Raw genomic sequence first — 27,432 nt, 5'->3', positions numbered from 1 at the left:
GTAGACCATTGATTGCCTGCTTAGACAATTGCACAAAGATAAAGAAACGTTTCGTAAGCATTAACGAATGATGTATTATATGTAAAGAAAAAAAAAGAAAGAAATTTGTCGATTACTCGATTATCTTAAATGTATGATATATACGTATATAGAATGTTATATACTTATAAAACCGTATGCGTGTGGAACGAAGAAATGATCTTTATAAAACAAATGTTTCATTTCCCTTTTTAGAGCATTACGGAGACTTTCTAACGTTCATTATCCCGTTTTTTACAGCTCGTCTCCATTAACGTTGTATGATTCTAGTCGAGCGTTGCCACCACCAGCTCATCACAGCTCGGCCAGACCGTTGCTAGCAAGTCATGCAGCGCATCCACTGCCTGCACATATGCAGCCAACAGCCGTTTATGGATTGGCCCCACTTTCACCGGCCAAACATCAATATCAACCTTCTGGTTTGTGGTTCACCGAGTAAATTATTCCTCTATCTGGTTTCAAAAGAAAAAATCAAACGGCGTGCGAGTACTAGTTTTCGCCGCTTCTTTTTTTTTAACGAAATTTTACAAGGTCGAGAAATAACCGATCGCATCAAAGATAACCGTACGAAAGGAAAAAGAGAACCCATCATCTTTATCGAATTCATTCCTCGCGAAAGTGTTTTTTTTACTAGCGAACGAAGGGGTCCCTTCGCGATACTATTATCAGCTATTGAAAACACAGAGTAAAAAACTAGGCTTGTATTGTTACGAAAGGAATAAAGAAATTACGACTGGAAAGAGTCGACGGAGTCTCAAGACAAGACCGAAGTCGTTCTTCAACTCAACTTTTTGACAATCCGTCCTTAAAAAGCGATCGCCCCCTTCGAACTGCCTGTCTGTGCTATTACGAAAAAGATTATCAAAGCTCTACGCATGATTTTGATTGACAAGGAAGTAAATAATATGGCTTCAAACGTCGATAGACTGATCGCGTTTGTGTCGTGTGCTAATGATTTCATTAGCGTATTTATCATTCTCATCGTGAAACGTGTTGTCTTTTTCCTTTCATTCGACGATGTGAACATCGTATTCGAAACGAAGAAGCAAGTGAAAGTAACGAACGGAGAAGAGAAAGAAAAAAGCAAAACGATAGAGAAAAGAAGCTTTTTGATGCTTCTTGTTGCGCAATCGTTTCCTCAGTGAACCATTGCTTTGATGATTTGTATTTGTATTATTTTTCCAAATATTATTTGACGATCGATGTACAATTTTGTCCGACTTAGATGGCGCTTATGTTATATACGTGATAGTATATAATATAATTGACATGTTTTGTATGATTCTGAAGAAATAGCGTTGCCGCGTCAAAAAGAATTTTTACGAGGTTATACGAACGAAAAAATTAGAGGAGGCCAGACGATTTTATCGTAAAGTTTGAATCTGCATTATTTGAAATTAAGCGCAGTTTAAGCAGATAAAGAGAAACATGTTAGGTGTCGGTGATTTGTCAAAACTGTTCTACGGTGTAACAGTTAAGAAGTTATCTTTTATTGAAGTTCAACGTTAACGGGAATAAATTTGCATTTCCTTGTGATATGATATATATCATATACATTACGTTTTTAGTACTCGTTAACAAAGCTAATCTTAGCGCGGTATCCACGGTCACTAGCCGATGGAATTTTCGTCAGACTTGAGATTTTTGTTATCGAGCGTGACAACGCTTTAATGTATTCTAAGCGTTCTCTTTTAAACGGGTCATCGACGTTGATGAAGATTCCCGTTCTTGTATCTAATAATTGAAAGCGAGTTGTTCAATTACACGCATACACACAATCATAACATGACACATTGATTTGTTGTAAAATGTGTTCTGGATTTTATCGCTAGATTTCAAGCTGTCTTATAGGTATGCTGGTGTAATACCAAACACTTCTTTCCAATGACGTTACTATACAAAAGTGTGTCTGAGTTTAGAATCGAATTCTTCTGTTTTGATTCGAATACATTATGGGTATATTTGATTGCATGGTTAAATTTGTATTTGACAAAAGCTGTGTTTTCTCGCAGCAGCCTCATTATTTATTTTTACTACGTAATTAATCCTATTCTTCTCATCATAATTATTACTATTACTATTACCATTACTACTACTATTATTAATTGCAAATAGGCATCACCGACTTTAAGATAATTGCATTAGCAGTTTGTAGTCATTTTTTTTTTTTTTTTGTAAATACCACGTATAGATAACGCGATAGATTTGCGTTAGATTCGTTTGAAATGAGATTTTTTCCCTCTGCAACATTTTTCAGCGTTGAACGATGGCCGTACAGCATATTAACATTAACTTTTTCATTCATCTGTTGCGTTTTAATGTTTTGCATTTCACCGAGGATTGTAGTCTTAAAATGTATGTATCGAGTATATATTGCACAAATCTGCGGTACACAACGATTAGCATGAACAACAACAAAAGGATCTGTGTACAGTAATAACTCAAATTTGCGTTTGAAGAAAAAGGAACAAAACGAAATATACATATATTGAATTTTCGCGAGATTCTTAGTTCGATCGCTTTCGTCGAAAAAGAAGCCTTCGTTGCAAATATCTGTTATAATGTCGGATTGCACACATGTTTTCTTCAACGTACATTCGATTCTTTCTATTCCGATGAGAGCGTCAATGGTGCAAGTTTTTAACAATCCCCATTCGTTTTTTCTCCCTCGTCGAATCATGTTCTTCCTTCTCACATTTTTCCACGTCAGTATAAAGAAAGCAATTTCTAATATCTCATAAAATGAGAAAAACTATATATCATATATACATGTATAATGTATATGATTGCAATTCCTTGAGTAAACTGCATTCGATGTATATGTGCATGCCCATATGTCGATTTGTACGTATAATTATCATGAGTGGTTCTCCTCCTACATTTCAACTTTCGAACAGGTGTAAGAATGGATTTGCACACATTTTACGACTTGTGAAACAGTTTCAAAAACGTTTTTCTGCGTGCTGACGTGTATATCGTGGTTTTTAATGGAATGACGCTTAGGCATTGTTTTGCTAATTATTTTATATACATAGCTGTATGATAACGTACGGGATATTAGCTGTGGTATGTTGATTAGAGTGAAACCATGTCCAGAGTTTAATTAGAAGTATTTTACACTTAGAGCGAGAATGTGAGTGAGCAAGTCGAAATGAGTAAACGAATGTGATTACGTGATTAGCGTGATTGATAAGGAGAGAAAGGGAGCGAGAGAACAGTGTTAGAGAGAATAATAAAATGACACTTTAGATATGTTACCGATATCCTAAAACAACATTTTTCAATGTCTTAAAAAATGAATATAACGTGAAGCTGGTAATCCATTAATTTCGGTCGGATAAATAATTGTAAAATTGTTAATATTTTTAGAAATTAATTAATACTATTTATATCAAAGGGCACCTATGATAAAAACCTGGCTAATTTCCTGTTTTATTCGCGAAATACTAAACAGTCTACTTAAACATTCGTTTGTCTTTTTTTTTTTTTTATTAATTTTCCAAATTTAAGCATCACGTTTATCAATTGCGCGAATTGGCTTCGTCGATATATTTCTTTACGCGTATTATATGACGTAAAAATTAAAGAGAAAAAGAATTGTGTAACCAAGTCGATGTGCCTGTTTAACAATTAATCATATTTACATTTATATTTACTGCAAACGAGTAAACTCATAAAAAAAACGTGTATAGCGAAAGTTGCAGTAAAACAGAAAACAAAGAAAAGTTACAATCAGCTTGTAAGTGTTACGTATTTTATCGACCACACACGGTACGAATATACAATTATAATTATACAAACACGTTTGCGCGCCTACATGTATATATGTATGCTTCCATATAAACCGTAGAAATTATATCGCGTAGGAGAAAACATACCGTTTCTTCTCTTAAGTCGTGAAAAAACAAAAGTCATATCCTTAGATCTTTCGCATTTTACGTAGAAAAGAAAAATGGGAAAACTGTTGTTGTGCGTGTGTATGTATAGGAACATGCCTTTTTTTTTGTCGCAGGAATCGATACATGCACAAAAACACACGTAGGAGATGTACATGCGACAGTTCTACGCATCATAGTCATACCATCATCATGCTTCATTTTCTTTTTGCCTCTGTACATTCGAACGTATTTAGATACCTGTGTCACTAGATAAGCAAAGGGAACTTCAGTCAAGTTTCTGTTTCTTGTTTTTTCCTTTTTTTTTTTTTTTCATCCAAAGAGCAAGTTTTGACTGACGATGTAATATTTGTAATGTTTAGCATAAGACTGTAATTGTCGATCGTGGATTCGATCGTTCGAATTAATCACTGATAATATCCTATAAGTAATATCGTATAAGTATGTTATTTTATTATGTTCGCGTTGTTATTAGCGTCGAATATGCAAAAGTATTTGGGTAGTAGATTTTAGGTGGTCAGCTTTGTGGAGTCGGATGTCGGTTATTGTCTAACAGATAGAATTATCGTTGTCGATGTTTATTACTAATTAACAGCTTTGGGTTTAGAACGTATACGCAAACTAAACAATGGTCCTACGTTAGTTTCTCACTTTTTAGGTGTAGATCGTCAGTCAGTACGAGCTCAGAGTCACGTTAGCGCAGTCATTGTTACTTTAAGTAGCACGTTTTTAAGCAGTGTACGAGTAGATAAATAAGCACGTCATTGAACGAGTATCTAATTAATCTTAGGCTACCATGGAAACTGTACGAGAGAGCAAAAAGAAGAACGATTGTTTTCTTCTTTTGAGAACGTACCGTAACAGTAACGATGGTTCTAGTTGTGATATTTTATTAATATAGGGTTTGTGTACGCGATGTTATTTTGGTCAGGCTTTTCAGAAGGCCAACACGTGCATGGCGCGATATATGTGTAATGCATAGAGAAGATACTATAGTGTTTTTTGTCGTTAACAATCCAGGAAGATTATTGTCATATGGTTGTTACTTCCGATAGGGTGATATGACACGTTACCTTAGCTGCTCATCGTCTAGCTTGCTCCAATTCTTTCACGCCATTCTTCTTCATAGGCTTTCCTTGTTTTTCACGGATTTCGCTTCGAGTGATACGACACATCAAATCATGTTTGTGATAGATTTTTACTTCCATATTTCTTTGCCATTTTAAAGTGGAGAATTGTGTTAATAGAATACGATCTTTTTAACGTAGATCGTGATGTTTCATAACATTGTTGAGCGCGAGCGTAACAGTTACCTCTTCCTTTCGGGTGACACAATGATACATAAACATAATAAAAAGAAAAAGGAACACATGTACAAAATACACCTACATAACACACGGATCATATATAACGTGCGCGTTCGAGCGCACACTTATACATATACACTCGAAGCTATAGAGATATAATTATTTTAATCATTTTTAAATTTGTACATACATTTCTTATCGCATCAGGGCAGAGGGGAGCGGAGTGATTTCTTAGTGTCTAGGTGTAGTGCCTAAAATGTTAATGAGATTGTGTCCAATAGAAAATTTATTTAGTGTGGAATTTCTAACGTTCGATTCCGAGTGCTTGTAAGAGGAACGCGAATTTTGTTCGAGCATGTTTGACCATAAAATTAGAAAATAGGATGATTTGACGAAAGAGGAAGCATTTTCCAAGGCTGATAGAATTTTTCCGTACAAGCGCCCGGAGTCGTGGAACGGATAACGTTCGACGAGCGAGTCTAACACTGTTAATAAACAGATACTCGCGTTGAAATGGCCAGAAATGAATAAAAAAAGGGAGCGAAAGAATGAATGAAAGAGAAAAAATGGAATCAAAGGACATCCGCGGATAAAAATTACGTTTCTTTGTGGACTTAGAATTTAATGTTCATCGCGTTGTATGGATAGTTCGTATAAAATTATATATATATATTATATATATTATCATTGTAAAACAAAGCAACTGACTTTTTGCGAGGAATAGATAGTGTAGCTATTATAAGTATAGGAGAGAATAACATATTTTTGGAGTTATACTACTAGAGGATTGATATTGTATTGTGCTCTGTGAGTTCTTAAACGTTTGTCTTCTTACGTTCTTGGTCTTTAATCGTCGAATTGCTCATCACGATCGGACCACATTTACATGTAGAAACGAGAATTATTAAAAGCAAACGAAAGAAAAAAAGAAACAACTCAAGAGGCGTATGCTATCGACATGTATATCTTATGTATGTACGATATTTGTTCTAAATTTCGGTTCGTCGCGACATGTCACTAGAATTTTGCTCACGATCCATGTGTACGTACTCTTCGGTACGTGCACGCGTGATCTCGTAGATTATATACGTGCAAGAGAAATCACAATAGTCTGTAGTCTATTTAATTCGTACCTCGACTTCTCTGAACGATTCGATATTGAGAGACGAACCATCAAGACACACGTGATAAAGGTATTTCATTGTTTTTTTTTAAGTCAACTGTATATCGTAATAGCGAGTAAATGAAGTCCGATTAGGGAAGCAAGAAGTAAACGATAGATCATGCGGGTATATTAGGCTAGAATCGATGATTCACATCTGACTGTTCTTCGATGTTCTTAATGTTCACTATTATACTATGGTAATATTGCAAATAATTATGAACGGTAGTACTTGTATTATACGTTTGTCAGACTTATGCATAATATTATACGAGTAAGGATTAATCATAGTTTTTAAAAGAAAAAAGAAAAAAATATGGGGGAAAACACTCGTGTAAACACATCACTGCTGCTAAAACGTTGTTATCGTTAACAATTTTTCTCATCTTTAATAGGGTGATGGATTCAGATTGATAATTAGGAGCATACCGTGGCATAGCTGGATAGTCTTCGCTGTGGAAGAAAGTAGAAAATTTGGTGTTTCGATGTTCGTACGGTTTAGGATATTTTTCGTTTTCGTAGTTCTCTTCTACTACTTTTTGTCTTTTCTTGTTCGTATACAACGCGCAGCCGTTCTCATCGTTTTCGTTCGTGCCACGGGACATTCTACTTTAGACCGGTTATTTACTAGATCGGTTTTTTGGTAAAGATAGCTTTCGAACGAGCTTTCGACTTTTTATATGTATAGATAGTTTCAAAGATGCTGGTTGCTTATTATTCGTCGTTTTCCAAAGGTTCTCCTTTATTTTTCAAAGTTTGGGAATCTTTCCGAAGAGTTTCCAATTGTGCGGAAATGTAATTTTAATTAACTCTATATAACCTTTTTGTAACTCTGAAGTAGTTAAAATGGTATAAGTGCTTGATAAAAATAATTACGAATTGTAACGAAGCTAAAACAGGTCTATGTAAACTCCTTATAATTTAGAAACTTTATACAATCGTACGAATAAGCCGAATTCGGAATGTTACGAATAATCCTATTCGCTATATGGCTATACTATATATTTGTACCGCCTATAAATGTGCGCCTTTTGTGTATTTTAACTGTACTATGATAGTAGTAGCACTATTTGTACTATTATTATTGATAGACAGATTTAATATCGTTATGATTATAAATAATTGTGTTATCTGATTCACGTCGCACGGGCTGATACACACCTGTTCTATTTTCCAATCTTAATGGTTTTCAATCTAAATTGATAGTAAGCTTTGGATCTAAATATTTCGATGAAAAATAGATAGAGCGTAAATTTCTTCATCTTCCACGACGATAGCGATTTAGTGTCTTTTCGTTCTATGGTCGTAATTTTCTCTTCTATCAGTAAAAAATACCTTCAGAATTCTCGAGTCTAAGTCGATTTCAGCTGTTCTTTTCCTTTCTTCTTGATGTCTTGCCTTATCGCGGTACCATTACCATCGATATATATAATAATTACACTGACATCAGTGCATATACACACACGTACAGATACATACGTACATACATATACACATACACCACAGCAAAGTAGATACAAACGTAACACACGTTAAGAGGATAAGTCCTTTGTGCCGTCGATTAACATTACTGTTTGCCAAACTTCTTTATCCTATACGTAACGGATACAGCTGTATAAATGTATAAATTATCGTTACCAGGTGTGCTCGAATTTATCGACATTTAATGTGATCGTTTCTAACAATCTTTTCAAATCGAATATCAATCAGATCCGATACGCGGTATTACATAAAATTTAGAACAAACAAAGGAGAAAGATAAACGTAAAGTTTGTGAATTCGAGTACGCGTGGATCCTTCATACGACCATGCATCCAGCAACATAGTAACCCCGATCGATCGCCTTCGTGGCGTAATATAAAGTGAAGTTTCTAAATGGCGGTATTTAGCGTAGATGAATATAAACGAACAAAAAGTAAAAAGAGAAAAGGAACACACACATACACACAAAGAAGGAAAAGGAAAACAAAAGTTTTTTTAAGCTTTCGCAAGAAGTCTGTCTTAAAGTATTAAAACTCTCAGGCTGCGCCGATTGTCTTTGCCGCGTGCGTATGGAATAGCGGCCGCACGGTCGCGGAGTCGTCGAACGAGAATGGTGTTCAACCGATATACCCGAGCATAGGAACCTCGAGACAATTCGAATCTAACAGTTCTCGCTGTGCGCGACCCGTAGAGTTTGTAAAATAGATGAATATACGATATATTCGCCATTTGGCATTACAAAGGACACGTAGAAATCTGTGGTTCTCCACACCGTAATATATATAATGATAATAATTTCGAACGATCGTAGCTCAACGCGTGGCCTGTAAAACGACGAAAAGTAACCAAGATGTGTCGAAACTCGAGTGGAAGCATTCGTCGACAGTGAAATTTATTTACTAGTAGAGCGTGCCTTATATATCGACGATCCATGCAGGATCTTTTCTAGATTTCGTTTTTCGACCGGACTAATTGTTTTTCGTAGCTAGATTCGATCGTCTCGCGTCTTATACTCCGGTATCACGCTGAACACCATTTCACTCTTATATATATGGATGGATGAATATACATTTATCTATTAGATATATACATATATGCATATGCATATTATATATATATACATGTACGTATATATTACGTATAAATTGTATAATAGAAAGCAGAGAAAAAAATTGGAATATCCATTGCTTGCGCGTGTGATGAATTATTTCAGAGGTCGACCAGAGTACAAAGCGTAGGTTTAGTTTGGTCTCGGAAATAGTTTGTGCACGAATACGGACTATAGAAGTCGAGTCGAACGTCGTCGCCGAATGTTAGAAAATTGGTTGATAAATGATAAGTTGAAACGAGAAATGTTTTGTACGCACTGGCGAACGAACAAAAGAAAGAAAAATCCTAGAGACGAAAAGGCAAGGAAATATGAACAAAAAAGCGGAAGAGTAAAACAGAGTTCAGCATAGAGCGAAAGAACCGCTGCGTTACGGTTTTACAGCGTTGCGTCGACCGACCGCGACGAGTCCCGTTCTTTGGCTTCTCTTTCGTATGTCCGACAATAAACGCTTCATTGGAGAGGGCGACGGAAACGAACGACAACCATGAATCAATCAGCAGACAAATCAAAAGTACTTAGGCTTTAAATTGCACCGTGTCAAACGATTCTCGAAACCTTCTTCGTCACTGTCGACCGACACGACGTTTAGATATTGTAATGGAGCGCATGGAACATTATATCATCTAGGTAACCAAAAAAAAAAAAAAAATTCTAATCTCATCGCGTCGTAGCTCGCGACTACTAACTGTTATACATACATCGTCGTGAACATTTTGCTTACGATCGAGAAAGAAAAGAAAAAAAATAAAAAATTAATCGACTGATATTTTTCTGTTTATTTCGATTTTTATCGAGGTATTGGTAGTGGCGAGCTCCGCATTCTTCCGTCAACAGGGGTCTTAACTAATCGGTGACGACTTACTTAACGAACGTTTCTCAATTTTTTAAGTCGCGCATCGGCATTTAGGTGCATACATCCTGGGGGCAAGAAGTCTATTTGATATTTATATTTTAATATACACGGGCCGATTATATTTAGTGTATTGTAATTATTGAATATTAATTGAAAGCCCCGAGAGCTGCTCGTCCAACGTTACGATAGAGTCATTAATTTACCGGAGGAGCAGTATAACACTAAAAAAAGAATCGAACATGGAAAAACGAAATACATAATTCGATGGACGAGCAGGCCGCCGGGGCAAGAACCACGATTTTCTGTATATTACTGTAGTATAATAATCAAACACTAAAGACTAATGCTTAAGGTGATCGATAAGAGCCTCGACGCTCTTCGAAGCCGCGTAAGTGTAATCGAGAAATTATGCAAACTGAACGATTAAAAAAGCAAACGAAAAAGAAAAGAGTGCAAGAGAAATAAAAAGAAAGAAACGATTAAACGAAAAGAAACACACATATACATAAAAAAAAAGATAATAATAAAACGTTTCAATTAAACGACAGAGAAAGAAAGAGAAAAGTACACACAGCGGTACCAGGCATCACTATGTTTTAAATGGTTAATAAATGCAGATGTCCGTGTATTCGCTCGGACACTTTTTCAACTGAATTTTTGCTGTTCTTTTACGGCTGTATTATTTTGTCAAACGCTCTTTGTCTCAAACCCTTGTTTCTTCGTTTTACTTTGCTTTTCGCGCGCTATGGTCGCGACTCAAACCTAATTCCATTGCAACGTCGACGTTCTATCGACGATCAATGGACTATCATTATGATATTCCTTCGTATCTGTTCTACCCTTTCGTCGGCGAACGGTATACGAAAATAGAAACAACACCATCGTGTCCCGTGTTCTTGCCGTACGCGTAAGAGCGAGCACGTCGCAGTGTCGGTTTGTACGCCGTACGCGGACATCGGAGTTACCGGTTCTCAACTTCCTGCATTCTTTAGTTTCTGGCGCAACCTACGCGTGTCTGGCGTTACAGCAGGAAGAAATTGCGATTCCGTCGTGTCGGTTTTACAAAAGAAATTTAACCAGGAGATCGTTAAGGTATAATAACAGCGTAACAAGATCGATCGATGAGCTCGTGAACGAGAGAATCGAGGGAGGGAAAGAGAATGGACGATATACAGTGACACTCGGAAGTATTTGAACACTTCTAAAAACATTTTACAAATATATTAAGCATGTTATAGGAAACATTTTGAAATCTCATTAACGCCGTGGCAGAACACGATTTTCACGATTATATTGATTAAAGTTGGGACGAATCTGTAAATGTATATAGCGTTAATCAAACAGTTTCGTACAACACGATATATATTCAGAAAAATTGTGGTTGGCGTTCAAATTGGTAAAGTACTGTACTCTACCGCTCAAAAGTATTCAGATGCTTGATTATTTTTAATATACAGTATCTATATGCTTTAATTATAAATTTATAGAATCGAGCTACGATGATTTTATTTGTTATAATTACCACGGCTACGTGCAATAGCGTATCATAAACCGACCAAACTGATTTCTGGAAGTGAATACGCGGTAATATGATTGACGCTTGTGATCTTCAAATCTTTCTATTACGATATCGAATGTATGAGTTCCTAGAATCCAATGTTTCCAGCGAAGTCTATAATAATTTACCGCCCGGTGACTCTATAAATGGGCAATGAGTGTTGCTTTTAATTACTCCAACTCAGTATTAACCGTTTGTACTCGGCATATTTTTCATTTCCTTATTTCTTTTTTCGTACAACGCGAAGACGAAACTTCAAGGAGATGATCTTTGAAAACTTCAAGGAAATGATCGTATCTTTAAAAAGCTCGGGCCTGGTGTAATTTTCTGCTATATAACCATCGGTAATCTCTTTGTGTCCCCCTAGAGGAAACATCCGAGTTGTTCGCTAGATTTACGATGTCCGCTCAGATGTCCGGATAGCAGAATGTAAAGGGTTAATTTGTATACTTCAATAAAATTAGTAAGTAGATAGAGTAAAAAGTGTCCTGATACTTATGAGCGATATTGTGTACGCACCGACTCATTTGTAATATCGCGCAGCTTCGAAGAAAAGCTTTTGAAAAGAGAAAAATAGAGTCCATTACATGTATAATTACGCTTGGTGGGAGAGATATAACGAGGTTGTAAATTAGAATAACGATTAGCGACATAGATCGATGTACCTAGTGTCTATGTTCGATGTCGATATGCATCTCGTAGAAGGGTTTTGAATCTCAAACCGTGGAAGTCATTGGCGAATCGATGCGTATTAAATTTTTCTATAACATCCGGATCATGTGAAAAATAGCAAACTGTGCGTGTCTAGAAATTGCTTCTCAGATTACACTACGCATTATTTGTTACTTTTATCGCAATCTTCCCGACATTCTTGACCAAATTATATCCTCCTAACGTTAAAAATATCTCAAGTTTGAACAATGATACGCGCGATGTCTCCTGTAATTTTATGTCGAATATGCTTCTTGTGATCTTGCTGTATCTCTTTCATCAACAATACGTACCTGTTATCACTTAAGCACGCAATCAAAGCAACCGTTCGATCGAACCACAAATGAAATATGGAAAGAATAAAGAAAAAAGAAAAAAATAAAGACCGCAACGGTCAACGCGAAACATTTGATCAAAAGAGCCTCGCGTTCGTGTAAGCCAAGCCATAGATGAAAACTCATTAGGGGAAGTAGAGGAGTAGCAAACTAAACGTCCCTTTTTATATCTTTGCCTCAAATTCAGCGAACCACGAATTTTTTCTGGGGACTCGGAATAAGTAACTTAGCGCGTGTCTTATTCGCGACGTGTTTCTTCTTTGTTCTATATCTAACTGTGCTTTTAGCATAATACATTTGTACATGGTCTACATGGTATAAACAGATACACACAGACATACACACACGATGAAAATATTTAGCGTCGATTTTTACTCGGAGCACGTAGAAACGCGTGTCATAAAGCGTCTAATTGTAATATATACGATAATATATAGAAGGCAAAATGAATTCTGTAGAGCAAAAATACTGATACACGTCTATACACGTACATACACTCGATACGATAACTGCGTATTATTCGACGTAAGTTTTTCTTGTAGTTTCTCGATCGTGTTAGTCACTAAAGTTAATTAGCTGTCCTAAGTAACCGACCAAAACGGACTAACGTTATCTTCCGAAAAGCTACGATAAGGCGATTGCGTGGTTCAACTATATTTCGTTGAAAATATATTCGAAATGAGACGAGAAAATGGTTCAAATATCTGTAGCTCCTTTAAAGTCAGACTAAATTCTTTTACACTTGAACGATGGTAAAAAGATTTGCCACTCCGAAAAAGGAAAAAAAAGTAAAGATCAAACTTTGCGTTAGCAATTCTTGAAACGGGAACGTAGGGCTAGTTGCTTATCGGGTTGAACTACGTAGCTTCTTCCTTAAGAAAAGGAAATAAGGGAAAGAACATATCAGTATCACGGTCGTCGATACGAAAAATCTGATATTCTCTTTTTAAAAGTTTCTAAAAATAGACGGTTGAACAGAACATATTTTTCTCCTGTTTTCTATCCGTTCTTAGTTTTTCGGAAAAACGTACCATTCACCTAGATAGTACAATAAAAAGTAGAAGTTCCTTGCAAACGTGCTGAGAGGCGGGACTGTTTTTAATTACAAGGCGCGCGTCCTAATTAACCGAAGTAGCCAGGTTACGAATCTAACAGTAGGTGTTAGTTTAACGAATCGAGTAAATTGAATTGATTGGACCGATAGGCGGTATTTATCCGATTTTTCAAATACGCGTTTCTGTCACGATAAATAGTGGTAATTGTTCGATCGACGATAAGATTGCTTCGACACGAAAATGGTATCTTAGACATCAGAGAAGAACGTACGCAGAAATGTAAGAAGTGCAGGAAGCTTTTAAAATACAACAGTAACTACGAGATAAAGAATGAAAGAAAAAAGTAAAGAAAGAGGAAGAATGTAATATATACGAATACTAACGTGTTTTCCCGTGTCGTAAAAAAGATCGTTCGTTTTCAGCCTGATATAATATCTCTCGTCGAAGTAGACTATATGCAGTTTTTTCTTTTCTTTTTTTTTTTTAAGAAGAATAAAAATAAGCTTTCGAAGATACGTAGCCATGATCTCGAATTAAACTCAATCGACGTACAGTATCGTGTAATATTTGTTTATCGCGAGTAAAAGTTTCGAAGATGCCGATGAGTTCAATGTAAGGGAAGAACGAAGAAAAAGAAATGGATTACGTACTATCTAAGCATGCGACTGAATAATCAACCTGAAATTATTGCAATATTGCGTAACATTGTAGAAGATAATAGTCAACGATTGTATAAAGAGTACGACATTTATGAGCAATGTTATATGAGTATGTGTGTATATATATATATATATATAAAAGTACCTACATATATATGCGTATACTTGTAATAATTGATAAAACCAGGGTAAACATTAACTATTATCTATGTGTAATATTTAAAGAGCGCCTGGTGCGCAATCCGCGCACAGCTGCTCCGTATGTCTCTGTAATAATTATGCGTGTTTGCATTTATGAAATAGAAGAGGAAAAAAAAAATGTATATTATATGATACTAATATTAATATTAATGACGATAGATATGCCCGACGACACATCTTATTGTAAATAACGGTAATAAGAACTAATCGCACGGTTCTCAATTCGTTTAACACGTTGCCCCTGTTCGTGTAAACGCGTTGAGAATCCGCGGTACTTTAAATTTTGAAAGAACGGCGAACAAAATAAATGAGACGAAGCAGCGCTGCGTGTAAACGTCGAAGGAAAAGTCGAGAGAAGAAAAGAAAAAAACAAGTAACTAAGTAGACTGTCGTAGGTTTATTACTCGTTATTATTGCTCCTGCCTATTCGCAAACTTTGACTGTAATTATCTCGTAAACACGTTGGACCAAGTCGTTGTGAGCACTAGCCGTAAATTGTAGAACGTCGTTCCGACGGTTTCGTGATCGTCGAAAGGCTTTGAGTTTAAACGCTCGAACAGAAATTCTAGTAGCTTGTATCGCGTGTACCAATTGTCCAAGCGAAGAAAACCGATTTGATAAAAAGTGTCTATGGTTTTACAGTATTAAAGCAAGTCATTAAGTGCACGGCATATATCGTAATTATTGCGCCTATATCACCGTAATCCAATAAATGTTCCTTGCACAGATTTTCTATGCAAAAGTATGCTGAGATTTGGATCTCCCTTAAAGAATCTACATGTTACATAGGTCAACTCGTGCGACGATATTTGCCCTTAGATACTGAATTAATTTGTATCAAACAGTTAGCGATCGCGTCAACAGCCATCGAGTATCGTATATCGATTTTATTTTTTAATAATTGAACAGATCCAAAGAGAATTGGACGAGAGTAGACGAGAGTACAAGCTACGAGAGATGCTTCACTTCTGTCTAAAGAGGAGTCAAGCTCTGCTCGAACTTTTTTGTATTTTGTACACGCGACGCTCACATCGACAAGGCTTGCAAAACGGAAGACTTCGTAGACCTCGAAATATTTGCTAAATTTTACTATCGTGTTATCTCTTGCGAATTGCTTGATGGACTTTTACAAGATTATCGTGTTGGTACCTTTCGAAAAAGATGAGAAAAAGATAAAGAGGAACACTTTTAACTTGCAATTAGATTGAAACGCGAAATTACGACCTATCGTTCGTAGAAAGAATGAACAATTCTTAGCGAAAGTAGCTTTTCAACGCACTCTTCGTTTCTTTTCGATAATGGCACCAGCGAAGATCATGTAAACCGTCTTCGTGTGGTGAAGAAAAAAGTTGAAATCTATCAAAGTCCCGATAAACAATTGGAAAGTTATTCGTCAATACATCAGTGTTGCATTATTTGTGTAATAACGTTAAACGGCAAGCAAATTACTACTATCGCAAAATATATTGATAGACCGATGATAATAATGTAACGATACTACTACAAAGTGAATGTTGCCTTTTATCACATTGGTTAATCGTAAACAAAGGAGAAAAAACTTAATTAATTACATACAATTATATTAACGACGACTAATAACTATAAATACTATCTATTGTATTATGAGTACTAATAACAATTGCTATGTACACATGGAGGTTCGTATGATTGTAAATGATATGTGTTGCGTTGATATGTAACGCGTCCCTATGTTAAAATGGGGGCTGTGAAAATAAATCAACCAGACACTTTGTTGGCCTTCTATATTGCCCTGACACACAGGAATATTATATATACTTGATATGAGTCGACTGAAATGTTTTTAATAAACACTAGTGCCTCAAATACGACAAATTTTAGTTATTTTCATTTATTTTTCGTTCATAGGTATAGTATAAATATTACATCTACTTGCGCGAAGACGGAATTAACGTCCAACAAACATATTCGAACCGCTCCATTGTGTCAGTCAGTATTTACTGGAACAAATAAGCATACCGACAACGTCGACAGTTCATTTTAAAATATAGATGCGTCCAAATCCATTATAATCGAATAAATGGCAACATAATTAGCCAGAATTATTACGCGAATCATTCCCGATTGCTATCGTGTGTATGGTCGTTTCCATGTGTTCTATGGGAAATGACTTTGTTGGTGCATGAAAAAAATATCGCATAAATCCTGTTGCTAGTAGAAGATGCATCCCAAGAATTATCACAATATACATTATCCTATATCTTCCTGAAAGTTAATTTACTTTATCTACTTATTCTTATGGTTTTTAAAATATGTATATTTTTATATGTAATACCTGATATTAGGGGAAGTAAAGATCTCAATAATACTCCTCCAGATAAAAACGTAGCTAGTGCAACTAAACTCCATTGTAACCATTCAAATTGAATTGTCCATAGAAAAGCTACGGGAATATAAATGGCTAAAGAATACCCATAAAGACATAAAAGTTCCAAAAGGCCAGGTGTTGCGTAAGACTAAAACAAAGATGTCCCTTGAATATTATTATTATGTAGTGTCTCTTAAGAAAGATAAATGGGCAAAGTCAAACCTCGATTAATTCCTCCTCTGTATTTGTTGAACTGCTGGTCCACTTCATTGCACCCCATAACGTAAGTGGTAATAGCCATGCATACAAAAATATACAGGTGGCAGCATAAGACACAATATGAAATTCATACCTCCAATGATATTTGCCTGAATTAGCTGTATGTAAATAATCAGCCAGATTCCCACTAATGGCTATAGAAAATATTAGTGTAACGCATATCCAAAATGGACCATAAAGATCTGGATTTGGTCTAATATGAGATATCAAATAATTATCACTGCCATGTGGAAACATAGACCTTTTGATTCTTTCTACCACATCATCTGTCTTTACGTTGAAGAATTTCTGATAATACTCTATTGTCCAAAAGCTATGCGATGCTGCTAAAAGGGAAGCGATACAATGTTCTAAAGCAGTGCATAGACTGAAATTGATGTAACAGATGTAACATAATATCTTAAATTATAATATTTGCCCTCCACAGGAATAACAACAATTGTTATAAAGTTATTTGAAACTAAATAAAAGATCGCATAAATATAAACCTTCACTTTTATCGGGCATTCCTTGAAGATCTTCGATAATACCAATTCCCGTAGGATCATTTGAGAGGTTATTAAAACCTTGATGACTGGAAGTATTGACATCCAGTTGTGCTTGACCAATATTTCCTTCATGATTTATCGAAGGAAAATCTTGAAACGAAATGAACTGTGAATCGCTTGTTTTAGATTGACTTCCATCCATAGCTGTTTATTTTGTACTTTTGCCCATCCGTTTGACACAAGTGACGTATAGACATTGCCAGAGATGAGTACGTAGGAAGATCGCCGATGCAATGTTAAATAAATCAACCAAAAAATGCGCACAAAGAATGACGATCTTTAGCGGCCAATAGACGAACTACACGCACATTTCTTCTCGTGTACTCTTGGTGGGAAAAAAGCGGGGAAATGTGTATTTGTATCGGCGCAGTAACAGCGTGTTTTCTATAATGATAGGCAAAATCATTTTCTATCGAGACTCTACTTCTTTAATTATACATTCTCGAAAATATAAATTAGCATCAAAATCCGCGGTCTAATCGTGATTATTTATTTCTACATTTAATAATTTACACTGTAATGAAATTCATATTATAATATTTTAATAAAAAAATAATATTATTTCTCTAATAATATTAAAAGAATATAATAAATTAAAGAGATATTTCAACACATACATATAGCTACTTTTACGGAAATGCTTTTGTAGTATTATATTCTCCGGTTAATATGCCTTTAACAAATGAGTCAGATAAAGACAATGACAATCTATTTCAACTATTAATGAAGGTTTTCCTAAATATAGTACTTTACTCACTATATTTTTTTATTTTTATTATTTCAATATTGTTCCAAAGTTTAGTTAAATATTAGAAATAATTTGCTTTTTTTGTATTGATTGCAGAAAAGCCACTCTGACGGAAGAAACAACAAACACGATACTACAAGGAACCAGCAGCAACAATCTTCTTGGAAATGATTGTACCATATAATAAAAAATAAAATAATTTATTGCAATTTATCTCTTGTGTTATTTTATGTTCCTAAAAAATTAATCTTATCAATACTTACCTATACTTACCAGTTTTGACGGAGTCTCTCGTCATTTTTTATAACTTAACCGTATGGGAACTGTAAAGGATTTGGGGATTGTGGATGTTGGAAGGATTTTAAATGACTAAATGGCTTTGTTGATTCGCCAAATAAAATTGTTTTTTTCAATTCAATTTGCCATTTTACAATAATTGTACAATTTTACGAGTTCATCAATTTCTGTATAACTATTCGTGTAATTGTGTAATTTAATAATAATTTGATTTCGTGACTCGATCAATGGAAATGCGACAAATCTTCTGATGCAAAAATGAGGATTAAAATCTTATAAGTGCTTGCGGTACGGCGTAGCATTTTGTTGGAGTTTTCGAAGCGCTATTAATTGTGAAGGGCTGCTTTCGGCTAACTGCGTACTGTTCGGTCCGAAGATGCCTTTCCCCTCTTCTCATGCATATACACGTTTTCCCCACCAAAAGCGTCTGAGGAAGAAATGTGTGTACAGTTCAACTGTTTGACCACTAGAGGCGGCAATTCGTGGAGCGAACTTTTTCCAAAATTTTACTCATGCTCATTGGCGATCTCTCAACACATCTCTGATATTGTAAAGGGGAATATGTATGGACATACATATATGTATAGATCTCTTTATTTGATTCATCTCGTCATTTGATGTTATAAATTATTATTCATTAGTATATTTTTAAATAGTTTCATTTTACATGATACACGTCATTAGATAAAAGATAGTTAGATAACATGTTCAGATATTGATAAAAACGCATATAAATTATATGTATGAATTTATATAATTGTAAATCCCATACAATTTTTATTAATATAACATATATAAGATAACATCTATACAGAATCGTATAAAAATCATTCCTTTTATAATTAAACAAAATAACAAAAATTTAATTTTGTAATTCAAGCAACTGTGAATGAATTAATAGAATGATTAATACTTTCATGATGTATTAGCCTTAAAATAGTTACATATAGGGATATATTTGTACTAGATCCAATTTTTAATTTTAATGTAATTAATGTTATTATTGTGGAAGAATTTATATATTCAAATAGATTTAAAAAGTTTGTCATCTATAAAAATGTATAACTACATAAAAATACGATATTTCTTGTAATAATCATCGGTTATATAGGTATTCTATTATCTCTGCCGAAGTAGAAAGTAACTGATTATCATTTTTGACAGTTTGAAGGGAACTTATTATAACGTTCTGCTAAGATCAATTTGATACCGAACAATATCTTTTCGTATAATATTACTAACAATGTATTCCATTGTATAAAATAAGTGAATGTGAAAGAAGGTAAAGAAAGATATACTGAAATATGTTTTGTTTTTTAAGCGCGTATACCTTTTTTAAATGTATTCAAATTGTAATATTTCTATTTCTAGGTTTTATAAAAGAAAATCATTTTTTAAAATAGAATATATATGAAAAGAATTGCTATTCATCCAAATAATTAAGTGTTATTTATTTTTGTACAGGTTAGACGGTTCAGCTTGTTCTGCAATACTTATTATTGGTCTAACATTAAAAACATGTTACAACGTGTGCCTAATCTTCTGAAAGTTTTTCATAATATTAGCCATTACAATAAAGAATGTTTATACATGTTTCAAATAGGATATGCAAGGAGACATATTAATACTTTGATAACATATAATTATAATACCAGATACAAGGTGCAAATTGTTGCGAATCCTCAAAAGATTTTTACTGCAAATAATGTAAAACATCTGCAAGAATGGAGATGGATTCTTATTACAATTTCCAAGCCAATATCTGTCATAGCAAAAGTACAAAAAGAAGAAACAATAGATTCCAGCAAAAGTACACAAAACAATGTACAAAGAATCATAGAATTAAAAGAAGAAAATTTAGGACAATTAAAAGAAAGGAATTTAGATGTTAAACCTGATGATAACCAGACTAAAGAAGGGCAACAAAATTTGAAGACAGAAGGTACAAAAGGAAACATAGTCAGAAAAGTATAGTAAAAAGCTTTCTTATTGATTTTTAATTCTATTTTTTATTTTCATTAATTTTCATCGTTGTTATTATTTCTTATATTCACATGTTTCTTATTTACAGTTAAAAAGAAGAAAACGGAAAAAAGAGTATCATCATTAGAACGTAATTTCATTACGCCAGTTAGAGCTATGTCAGATTTTTTATTGAAACCATCTGATCTTGAAAACTTACCAAAGACAAAAAGAAGATCACCTTATGAGTTTGAACCTCCAATTACTGTTTATTGGAGAAAAGATGTGGAAGCAAAGTAATACTATGCATTTTAACGATGAAATCTGATGAGATGATTATTGTAATAAAAAATAGATGGTTATGTTTAAAATACTATGTTTATTTGTAGAGCGATAGAAGTCTGGGGATCACGGGAAATCTTAGCAAAAGAACTTCTTAAGAAGGAACTTCAACAGAAAGCTTATCAGCAAAGTAAGGATATTATTCTCTGCTTTATATAGACATAATTTAAAATGAATTTCCCTAAATATATTTACAATAGAGTTAGAAAACATTTTATTTGATAAGTTGATTAGTTTCATTTTCTTCTGGACATTTTTTCATTTTACAGGATCATTGTCACTATTTTTATTAACATATTCTTTTTGTAGGACTGATATAAATCTTTTAATTTAAATGTTTTATGATTCCATAGATATATTTACTGTTAAACGAAGATTAAGAGATTATAGACGAGAAATTGGTAGTAAAACACAATCCATAGATCAAGAAGGTCTTTTTGGAAGATCTGGCAAAGTAGTTTTAACTGCTATTGTAATGTAAGTCCTATCTTTTTATTTTTATTTAAAAATACTTCATTATTGGTATACTACATTTATCTTTCTTTCTTTTAGCAATGGTTGCAATTTTTTATGTAAGCTGTGTGCGTGGTTGTATACTGGTTCGCATAGTATGTTTTCAGAGTGTATTCACTCTGCTGCAGATACTTGTAATCAATTGATATTAGCATATGGTATACATAAATCAGTACAAGTATGCATAAAATTATGTCATGTGAAATTAAGATAAATCTTGCTTTATATCTCTATATACATTTTTAATATTTTAGACTCCTAATCCTGATCATCCATATGGCTATACAAATATGAGATATGTATCTTCTTTAATATCTGGGGTTGGTATCTTTTGTGTTGGAACTGGTCTATCTATATATCACGGAATTCACGGCCTTCTGAATCCTTCGACAATAGAATCATTTTATTGGGCATATTTTATCTTGGCTGGATCTATGGTATCCGAAGGAGCAACTTTATTAGTAGCAATACAATCAATAAAAAAAGGTGCAGGAGAAAAACGACAAACATTTAAGGACTATGTATTAGGAGGACAAGATCCTTCCGTAAACGTCGTACTTATGGAAGATTGTGCAGCTGTAAGTATTTATTAGACAAAAAAAAATAAAAAAGAAAAAAGAAAAAAAGAAAGGAAGGAACAATCGCAGTTATTAAACATAAGGTGTTCTTTTGAATATGATAGGTGCTTGGTCTTGTATGTGCAGCTGCATGTATGGGTTTAACATCCTATTTGGAAAACCCCATGTTTGATGCCATTGGATCTCTTCTAGTTGGTGGTCTACTTGGCAGTATAGCTGGGTTTATAATACATACAAATGCCACTGCTTTAATTGGAAGAAGTATATCTCAAGAAGATCTAGATAAAATCAATGCGGAATTAGAAGCAGATATAATGGTAATATTTTTATGATTGTATCGTAATAAATAAGTAAATAAATAAATATATATATATATATATATATATATATATATATATAAATATAGTACATATATAAAATATATATAAAAGTATATATATATATATTTAACTTTATTTAAGTTAATTGAATTCGAAATAATCAGGTTCGAGCAATCTATGATGTCAAGGGTATCGATATGGGTAACGACTTAGTTCGGTACAAGGCTGAATTAGACTTCGACGGCAGGGAATTAACAAGGTCTTATTTGGAGAAGCACGATCTTGTTCAAATGCTAAAGGTACTAGCTTAATGTCCAAAAAGTATTACATTAATTTTCAAATTATTCTATTCCTTAGGAAGTAACAGGAATGACAGACATAAAAGAATTGGAAGCATTTATGTTAAAGCATGGCGAAGCTATTGTTGATACGCTTGGTGGAGAGATAGACAGAATGGAACTAAATCTAAAGGTATACCAAGAACATTTTACATATCGATTTCTAACTATTTGACATTATGATTTAACTTTTTTCTTTAATACTCGTAGAAAAAGCATCCCGAGATTCGACATTGTGATCTGGAGATCTTATAAGTACTTTTGTACAATACGGCTACTAATAAACGATATACCTTCTGATGTAAATAATGTTTCATAGCAATGCTTGCACTATGTATCCTATTTGCTGTATTCTGTTTACATACTATTTATATACATATAGTGTCTGTGTTATTCTTTATATATTAGACAAGAAATAAGTTAAATAAATTTGAATTTCTTATCTATAATTGTGCCGTATTTTTAACTTATTTTTTAATCTTTTCACATTTAACGTGCACGTTATGGACGTCGCATATTGTCCTGAATTATCGATTTTTTCCAAGTATCTCTCACAGTGTACAACAAACGGTTACTATGGATACTTGCCTCTATGAAGTTCCGGGTATGAAACTGTTTTCGTTTCCAGTGAGATAGACACGTTTAAATATGACGTATTCTAACCGCGATATTAGAAAGATTGAACATTTTTACGCCATTGGAGAATCGGTAAAATGAATCGGACGAACAAAAGAGTTCTGAAACGACGGAGCAATCCGGAAGTTTCACGTAGAAACGACTCGAGCAGCAGCGAGGAATCTTCGTCGGTTACCGAGAGCACTGAGCATTCACCACATGTTCAAAACACCAGCACGCCTCTTAGACCTAGATGGACAAATTCCGAAGAGATCAATAGGTTTCGACGAGAACAAAGAGAGATCAACGATGCAGAAGAGGTGTCATCCGATAAAAAGGGATCGAAAAAGTTTCACAGACGCAAAGAGCATGTTGATCGAAAAAGGTATCAGGACAATCGTGAAAAGATCGTTGAAAAGCAGAGAGGAGGACACGACCGACGTGATAAACGAAGACACGATATGCGTTCTGAAGACGTTGCTAATAAAAGACGAAAGGAAACATCCAGTTCAGAGTCATCAAACAAAAGTTATAATGAAAGCGACTTGGAACGATCGAAACGAAAAAAACGAGATTTAGTAGGTAAAATTGCTTATGTTGAGAATGCTTTAACTCTTTGATTGCGCGATAAAATGATACGATATGAAAATAATTAAATCTTCGACTTTTCATAGGAAAAAAATAATCGTGTTATGTCTAACCACATTTAAGATGTTTCACGCCCAAGTCAAAGGGTTAATAAATTTAAATACGAAAATATTAAATTAGACAGATGACTTTGGTTTGCTTTGCAGGGGATAATGAATTGCCTATTACGGAAATCTTAAGGAGGTCGCAAGAAAATGCGCGAACCAAATATGAGCATCAGGTGCCACTCCCTGTGTTAACCACGGATAAAGTTTACGTACAGCACAGGGGTGGTTTTAGTACAATGAAAATTAATCAAACAAAAGGTTTTCCTAGTGACAAGAAAACTGAAAGGGCAAGTAGCGTTGATATTCGTAACGAAGAAAATTCACCGCCTATAAAGGTGGCTATTATGCTTCAACAATTTTGGAAGAATACAGGTCTTTTGTATCAAGGCCTTCTAGGCGGTATGGCGCTTACTCATTTCATCATGGTATGTTCCCATTACTTTATAAAAGAAAATCTTTCCATCATTGTGTTTTATCTTTTATCTAACCTTTTCTTTTTTCAGTTGCACGTATTTTTTAATAATTCTATAGAATTCATCGCAGAATATTCACCGTTTTGCGAGATTTATACAAACATCTTTTCCTTTCTTATTGCCATGTGCGTCGTTTCAACATTCGATAAGTACGTTTACTTTGTATTAAAAAATTAAAAATCGTCGAATATTCTCCCAGAATTTTTAAATCTTCATAATCGTTAGGTTTGATTTGGCACGATTCGACGTGGAACATCTGCGTGAGCTTTATTTCGACTATAACAAAGCAATGATCGCAGTTCCTTTGTATCTCGTCGTTTTCTGTCTTCATCAAATCGGCGCAGGGACTGACGATCAATTAAATTTGATACATTATTACAGTTCCAATCATACCGTATGGCAAAACGTAAGCAGAAGATTACACGTTTACCTACAAAGCACACAAAAAATATATTTTTATGTTAAAGAAATTTTATTTTAGGTCACCAATGTTCAGTCCCTTCTGGACGACTTAAATAGTTGGCAGAGGATATCTATGTCGAAAGATTTACTTGCAGTGTTCGCCTGGTTGTTTGTTTCCCTTGGTACGAAAGATGATTCGTTTTTGACTTACCTACAGTCGATGGAGAAGTACGCGGACGATATCGAGTCCTCCAGACGGTAAACGAATCAAAGTTTCTTCGGAAAAGAAGAAACTTCTCTTAATTTGGAATATCGTATTTGGCTGAGGAACTGTGACGTGTGCGATTTCAATATTTATTCGTAACAGAATAGGGTCTGATATGTACAATATTTATAAAGATCTAAATTCTAACAGACAGTACACGTACATGTAATACCAATGAAGACAATAACATTGAGAATAAAATAACATATAGCGCGATCGTGTTGTAATAGTAAAATATGTTCTTAGATTTTGTTTTGAGCGCGGCATTAAGTTGAATCAACAATTGCGCAAATAAATTTTACAAGTTTTTAAATAAATAAAATAACGAGGAAATAGGAAGAAGTATTAAAGAAAGATAAATTATGCACGCAAAGTGCGTTGCAATTTGTTTAGAAAGAGAGAGAGAGAATATTCTCACATACAATCGTCGATATAACGCGTGCTTTTGTTGCACGACAAACTTTGCTATAAATAATGTGCGAAGGCTCGTATTGATTTGCGAAGCAACAGATAGATAGATATATATATATACATATATATATATATATTATATCATATTACAATATAATACATATATATGTATATATATATATACGCATCATATATGAATAAATACTGTACGTACATTTACAAATCGCTAGCGGTTTTCTCTGCACGAATTTACATCGGCGATAATTTAAAATATCTCTGAACTTAAACGCTAACTCGTCAAGGCACTGTTTACAGTTCTGTCCGAGCTTATGGATTCGCTGAATTTCACGTCGTTCCCTCGTTCGAAATGGTCGATACTTACACGTCCTCCATCTTTCCGCTGCGGTTAACGATCTTTAAGGTCCTTTGTCGAATAAATTAAGGGACAAAATCGTTTTTACGTTATAAGAAAACTCGAGGAACGCAGTCGACTTTCACAGAATAGGAGGAGAACGATCGTTTCGCGATCGCTCGAACAATCGGTTCTCTCGTTTCTCGGTACCCTTTTTTCTGTTTTTATTTTTGGTGAAAAAGCAGGACGATCGAATAGTCCGGTTAATCGACAAATGGGGACTTGCTTTGGCCCCGAGGAACAGCGCCGTGTTTCGATCGCTACCACTGGAACACGTCGTTGTGACTTTTTACTAGCTAAAGAACGCTAAACTCCCTTCTCGTACGTGTAACTTGTGTATATACCTTTAGAAACATTTGTGCGGATTCGTTACGGCAGTATTCGAAGAGACAGCGTGATTTGTACGAGCGGAAGAACGTTCGCCGACAGTGAAACCAAGTACGTTCGACGTAGCCAGAGATCACTTGTCGCGAGTGAACGGGGCATCGTGATCGATGCTGTCCCGTTACAAAAAGAAGAACGCCTCCCCGTTCTTCCTCGAGAAAGAGAAACGGCGTACAAAAAGCTTCGGATTCGAGCACACGAGTTGCTCACGACGAAGAACAAACACACTTTGGAATAGGCATTCTTTAAAACATTTTTTTCTAAAATTGTCATGGTTCTTTTATATGGAAAATGCACGTGGTATGACCCCGGCCAGTACTCGAGAATTAATTGAGATTCATTTAGGCGAGCAGGAAGTCGGTGAACTTTAAAGACAGAGTTTTTCTTTTCATCCGCTTCCTCTCGGCCGATTAATTCGATCGAAATAGGATTCCTCGCGGAGGTGAATCGGTCAACGAATGGAAGCGAGGATTTCGCGACCGTTTCGTTATCGAATATCGGTAACTCAGTGTTGCTCCTCTTTTTACTTCTCTTCTTTCCATTGAATTCCGCGTTGCACGGGACGTATAAAAGAAAGAGAAAGAGTTTCGTCTTTGAAGATTTCCGTGGCGAGGGAGATCGTCACGGTGACCCAAACGCCACGCACCGTTTACTCCATTTTTCCTCGTTTCTTTCCCTTTCGAGTCTCTTTGTACGTAATCTCCCCTTGGGAGAGGGATAGAATAGGACAGAAATTCCAAGAGTCCGTCTCTTCGAGAGGCTGGGAGGATTTCAGCGCCAGAAACGGAGGAAATCCTGAATGGCGAACGTCGGAAGAAGGATCTCTTTTCAACGACCGCTCCTCTTCTTTCTTTTCCGGTACGATGATCAAACGGTTCCATCACCGTTCTGCATGTATCTGCACCAGGAACGGCCGTTGTTGTTGCTCTCACGGATTTGCAGCAATTCTCAGTCGTCGAAATCGTGTCTGAGCTTTATATACAGGCACGAGCCAAGAACGATACCGAACAGCTCTAAGACCGATAGTCCTAGGCCTACTGCTCCTAAGATGATCAAGTGGTCCTTCGTCGTCTCCAGAAATTTGTAGATACAACCCTGTACAGAATTTCCAGATTCAATGATTTGATCGTTGCA

The 27,432-nt window shown here is 35.0% G+C and overlaps 5 protein-coding genes across 26 annotated transcripts in view; 3 read left to right on the top strand and 2 right to left on the bottom strand.

The window, feature by feature from the left end:
- The window catches only part of LOC100646216 (homeodomain-interacting protein kinase 2), a 50,240-nt gene extending 31,736 nt beyond the window's left edge, over nucleotides 1-18,504 (top strand). For 16 of the 19 annotated variants that reach the window (XM_048410641.1, XM_048410597.1, XM_012318618.3 and 13 more), the window contains one exon: nucleotides 280-16,120. In XM_048410641.1, the coding sequence (XP_048266598.1) occupies nucleotides 280-478 (199 nt within the window). In that variant the 3' untranslated portion in view covers nucleotides 479-16,120. Of the gene's footprint in view, nucleotides 1-279; nucleotides 16,121-18,387 lie in introns of those variants that run through there. The other 3 variants (XM_020866149.2, XM_048410612.1, XM_020866127.2) reach the window with 2 other exon arrangements.
- LOC100649800 (protein YIPF1) lies at nucleotides 16,224-17,768 on the bottom strand. 2 transcript variants are annotated; one of them, XM_003393896.4, is made up of 4 exons: nucleotides 17,484-17,768; nucleotides 16,939-17,321; nucleotides 16,684-16,864; nucleotides 16,224-16,613 (listed from the first exon to the last, which is right to left on the bottom strand). In XM_003393896.4, the coding sequence occupies exons 1-4, from the start codon at nucleotides 17,683-17,685 to the stop codon at nucleotides 16,441-16,443; spliced, it is 939 nt and encodes a 312-aa protein (XP_003393944.1). In that variant the 5' UTR covers nucleotides 17,686-17,768; the 3' UTR covers nucleotides 16,224-16,440. The 2 variants fall into 2 exon arrangements, with proteins under 2 accessions (XP_003393944.1, XP_012174032.1); XM_012318642.3 differs by having other exon boundaries at nucleotides 16,939-17,318; nucleotides 17,484-17,743.
- Nucleotides 18,505-19,527: 1,023 nt separating the features above from the next.
- Nucleotides 19,528-23,090, top strand: LOC100647252 (zinc transporter 9). 2 transcript variants are annotated; one of them, XM_012318529.3, is made up of 11 exons: nucleotides 19,528-19,699; nucleotides 20,053-20,530; nucleotides 20,660-20,846; nucleotides 20,940-21,022; nucleotides 21,246-21,369; nucleotides 21,445-21,583; nucleotides 21,660-21,983; nucleotides 22,088-22,300; nucleotides 22,468-22,602; nucleotides 22,661-22,774; nucleotides 22,852-23,090. In XM_012318529.3, exons 2-11 carry the CDS (start codon nucleotides 20,107-20,109, stop codon nucleotides 22,894-22,896), a joined length of 1,788 nt encoding a protein of 595 aa, XP_012173919.1. In that variant the 5' UTR covers nucleotides 19,528-19,699; nucleotides 20,053-20,106; the 3' UTR covers nucleotides 22,897-23,090. The 2 variants fall into 2 exon arrangements, with proteins under 2 accessions (XP_012173919.1, XP_003393925.1); XM_003393877.4 differs by having other exon boundaries at nucleotides 19,528-19,870.
- Nucleotides 23,091-23,127: 37 nt separating this feature from the next.
- LOC100648548 lies at nucleotides 23,128-26,465 on the top strand. The gene is made up of 5 exons (XM_003393886.4): nucleotides 23,128-23,838; nucleotides 24,051-24,376; nucleotides 24,455-24,573; nucleotides 24,650-24,830; nucleotides 24,906-26,465. The coding sequence occupies exons 1-5, from the start codon at nucleotides 23,355-23,357 to the stop codon at nucleotides 25,086-25,088; spliced, it is 1,293 nt and encodes a 430-aa protein (XP_003393934.1). The 5' UTR covers nucleotides 23,128-23,354; the 3' UTR covers nucleotides 25,089-26,465.
- Nucleotides 25,167-27,432, bottom strand: part of LOC100645516 (CD151 antigen) — an 89,489-nt gene continuing 87,223 nt past the window's right edge. For both annotated transcript variants that reach the window (XM_012318551.3, XM_003393863.4), the window contains one exon: nucleotides 25,167-27,393. In XM_012318551.3, coding sequence (XP_012173941.1) covers nucleotides 27,247-27,393 — 147 coding nt within the window. In that variant the 3' untranslated portion in view covers nucleotides 25,167-27,246. The remainder of the gene's footprint in view (nucleotides 27,394-27,432) is intronic.

The sequence above is a fragment of the Bombus terrestris genome, chromosome 2 (genome assembly GCF_910591885.1).
Source record: "Bombus terrestris chromosome 2, iyBomTerr1.2, whole genome shotgun sequence".
NCBI lineage: Eukaryota > Metazoa > Arthropoda > Insecta > Hymenoptera > Apidae > Bombus > Bombus terrestris.
This window is presented reverse-complemented; position numbering and strand designations above follow the sequence as displayed.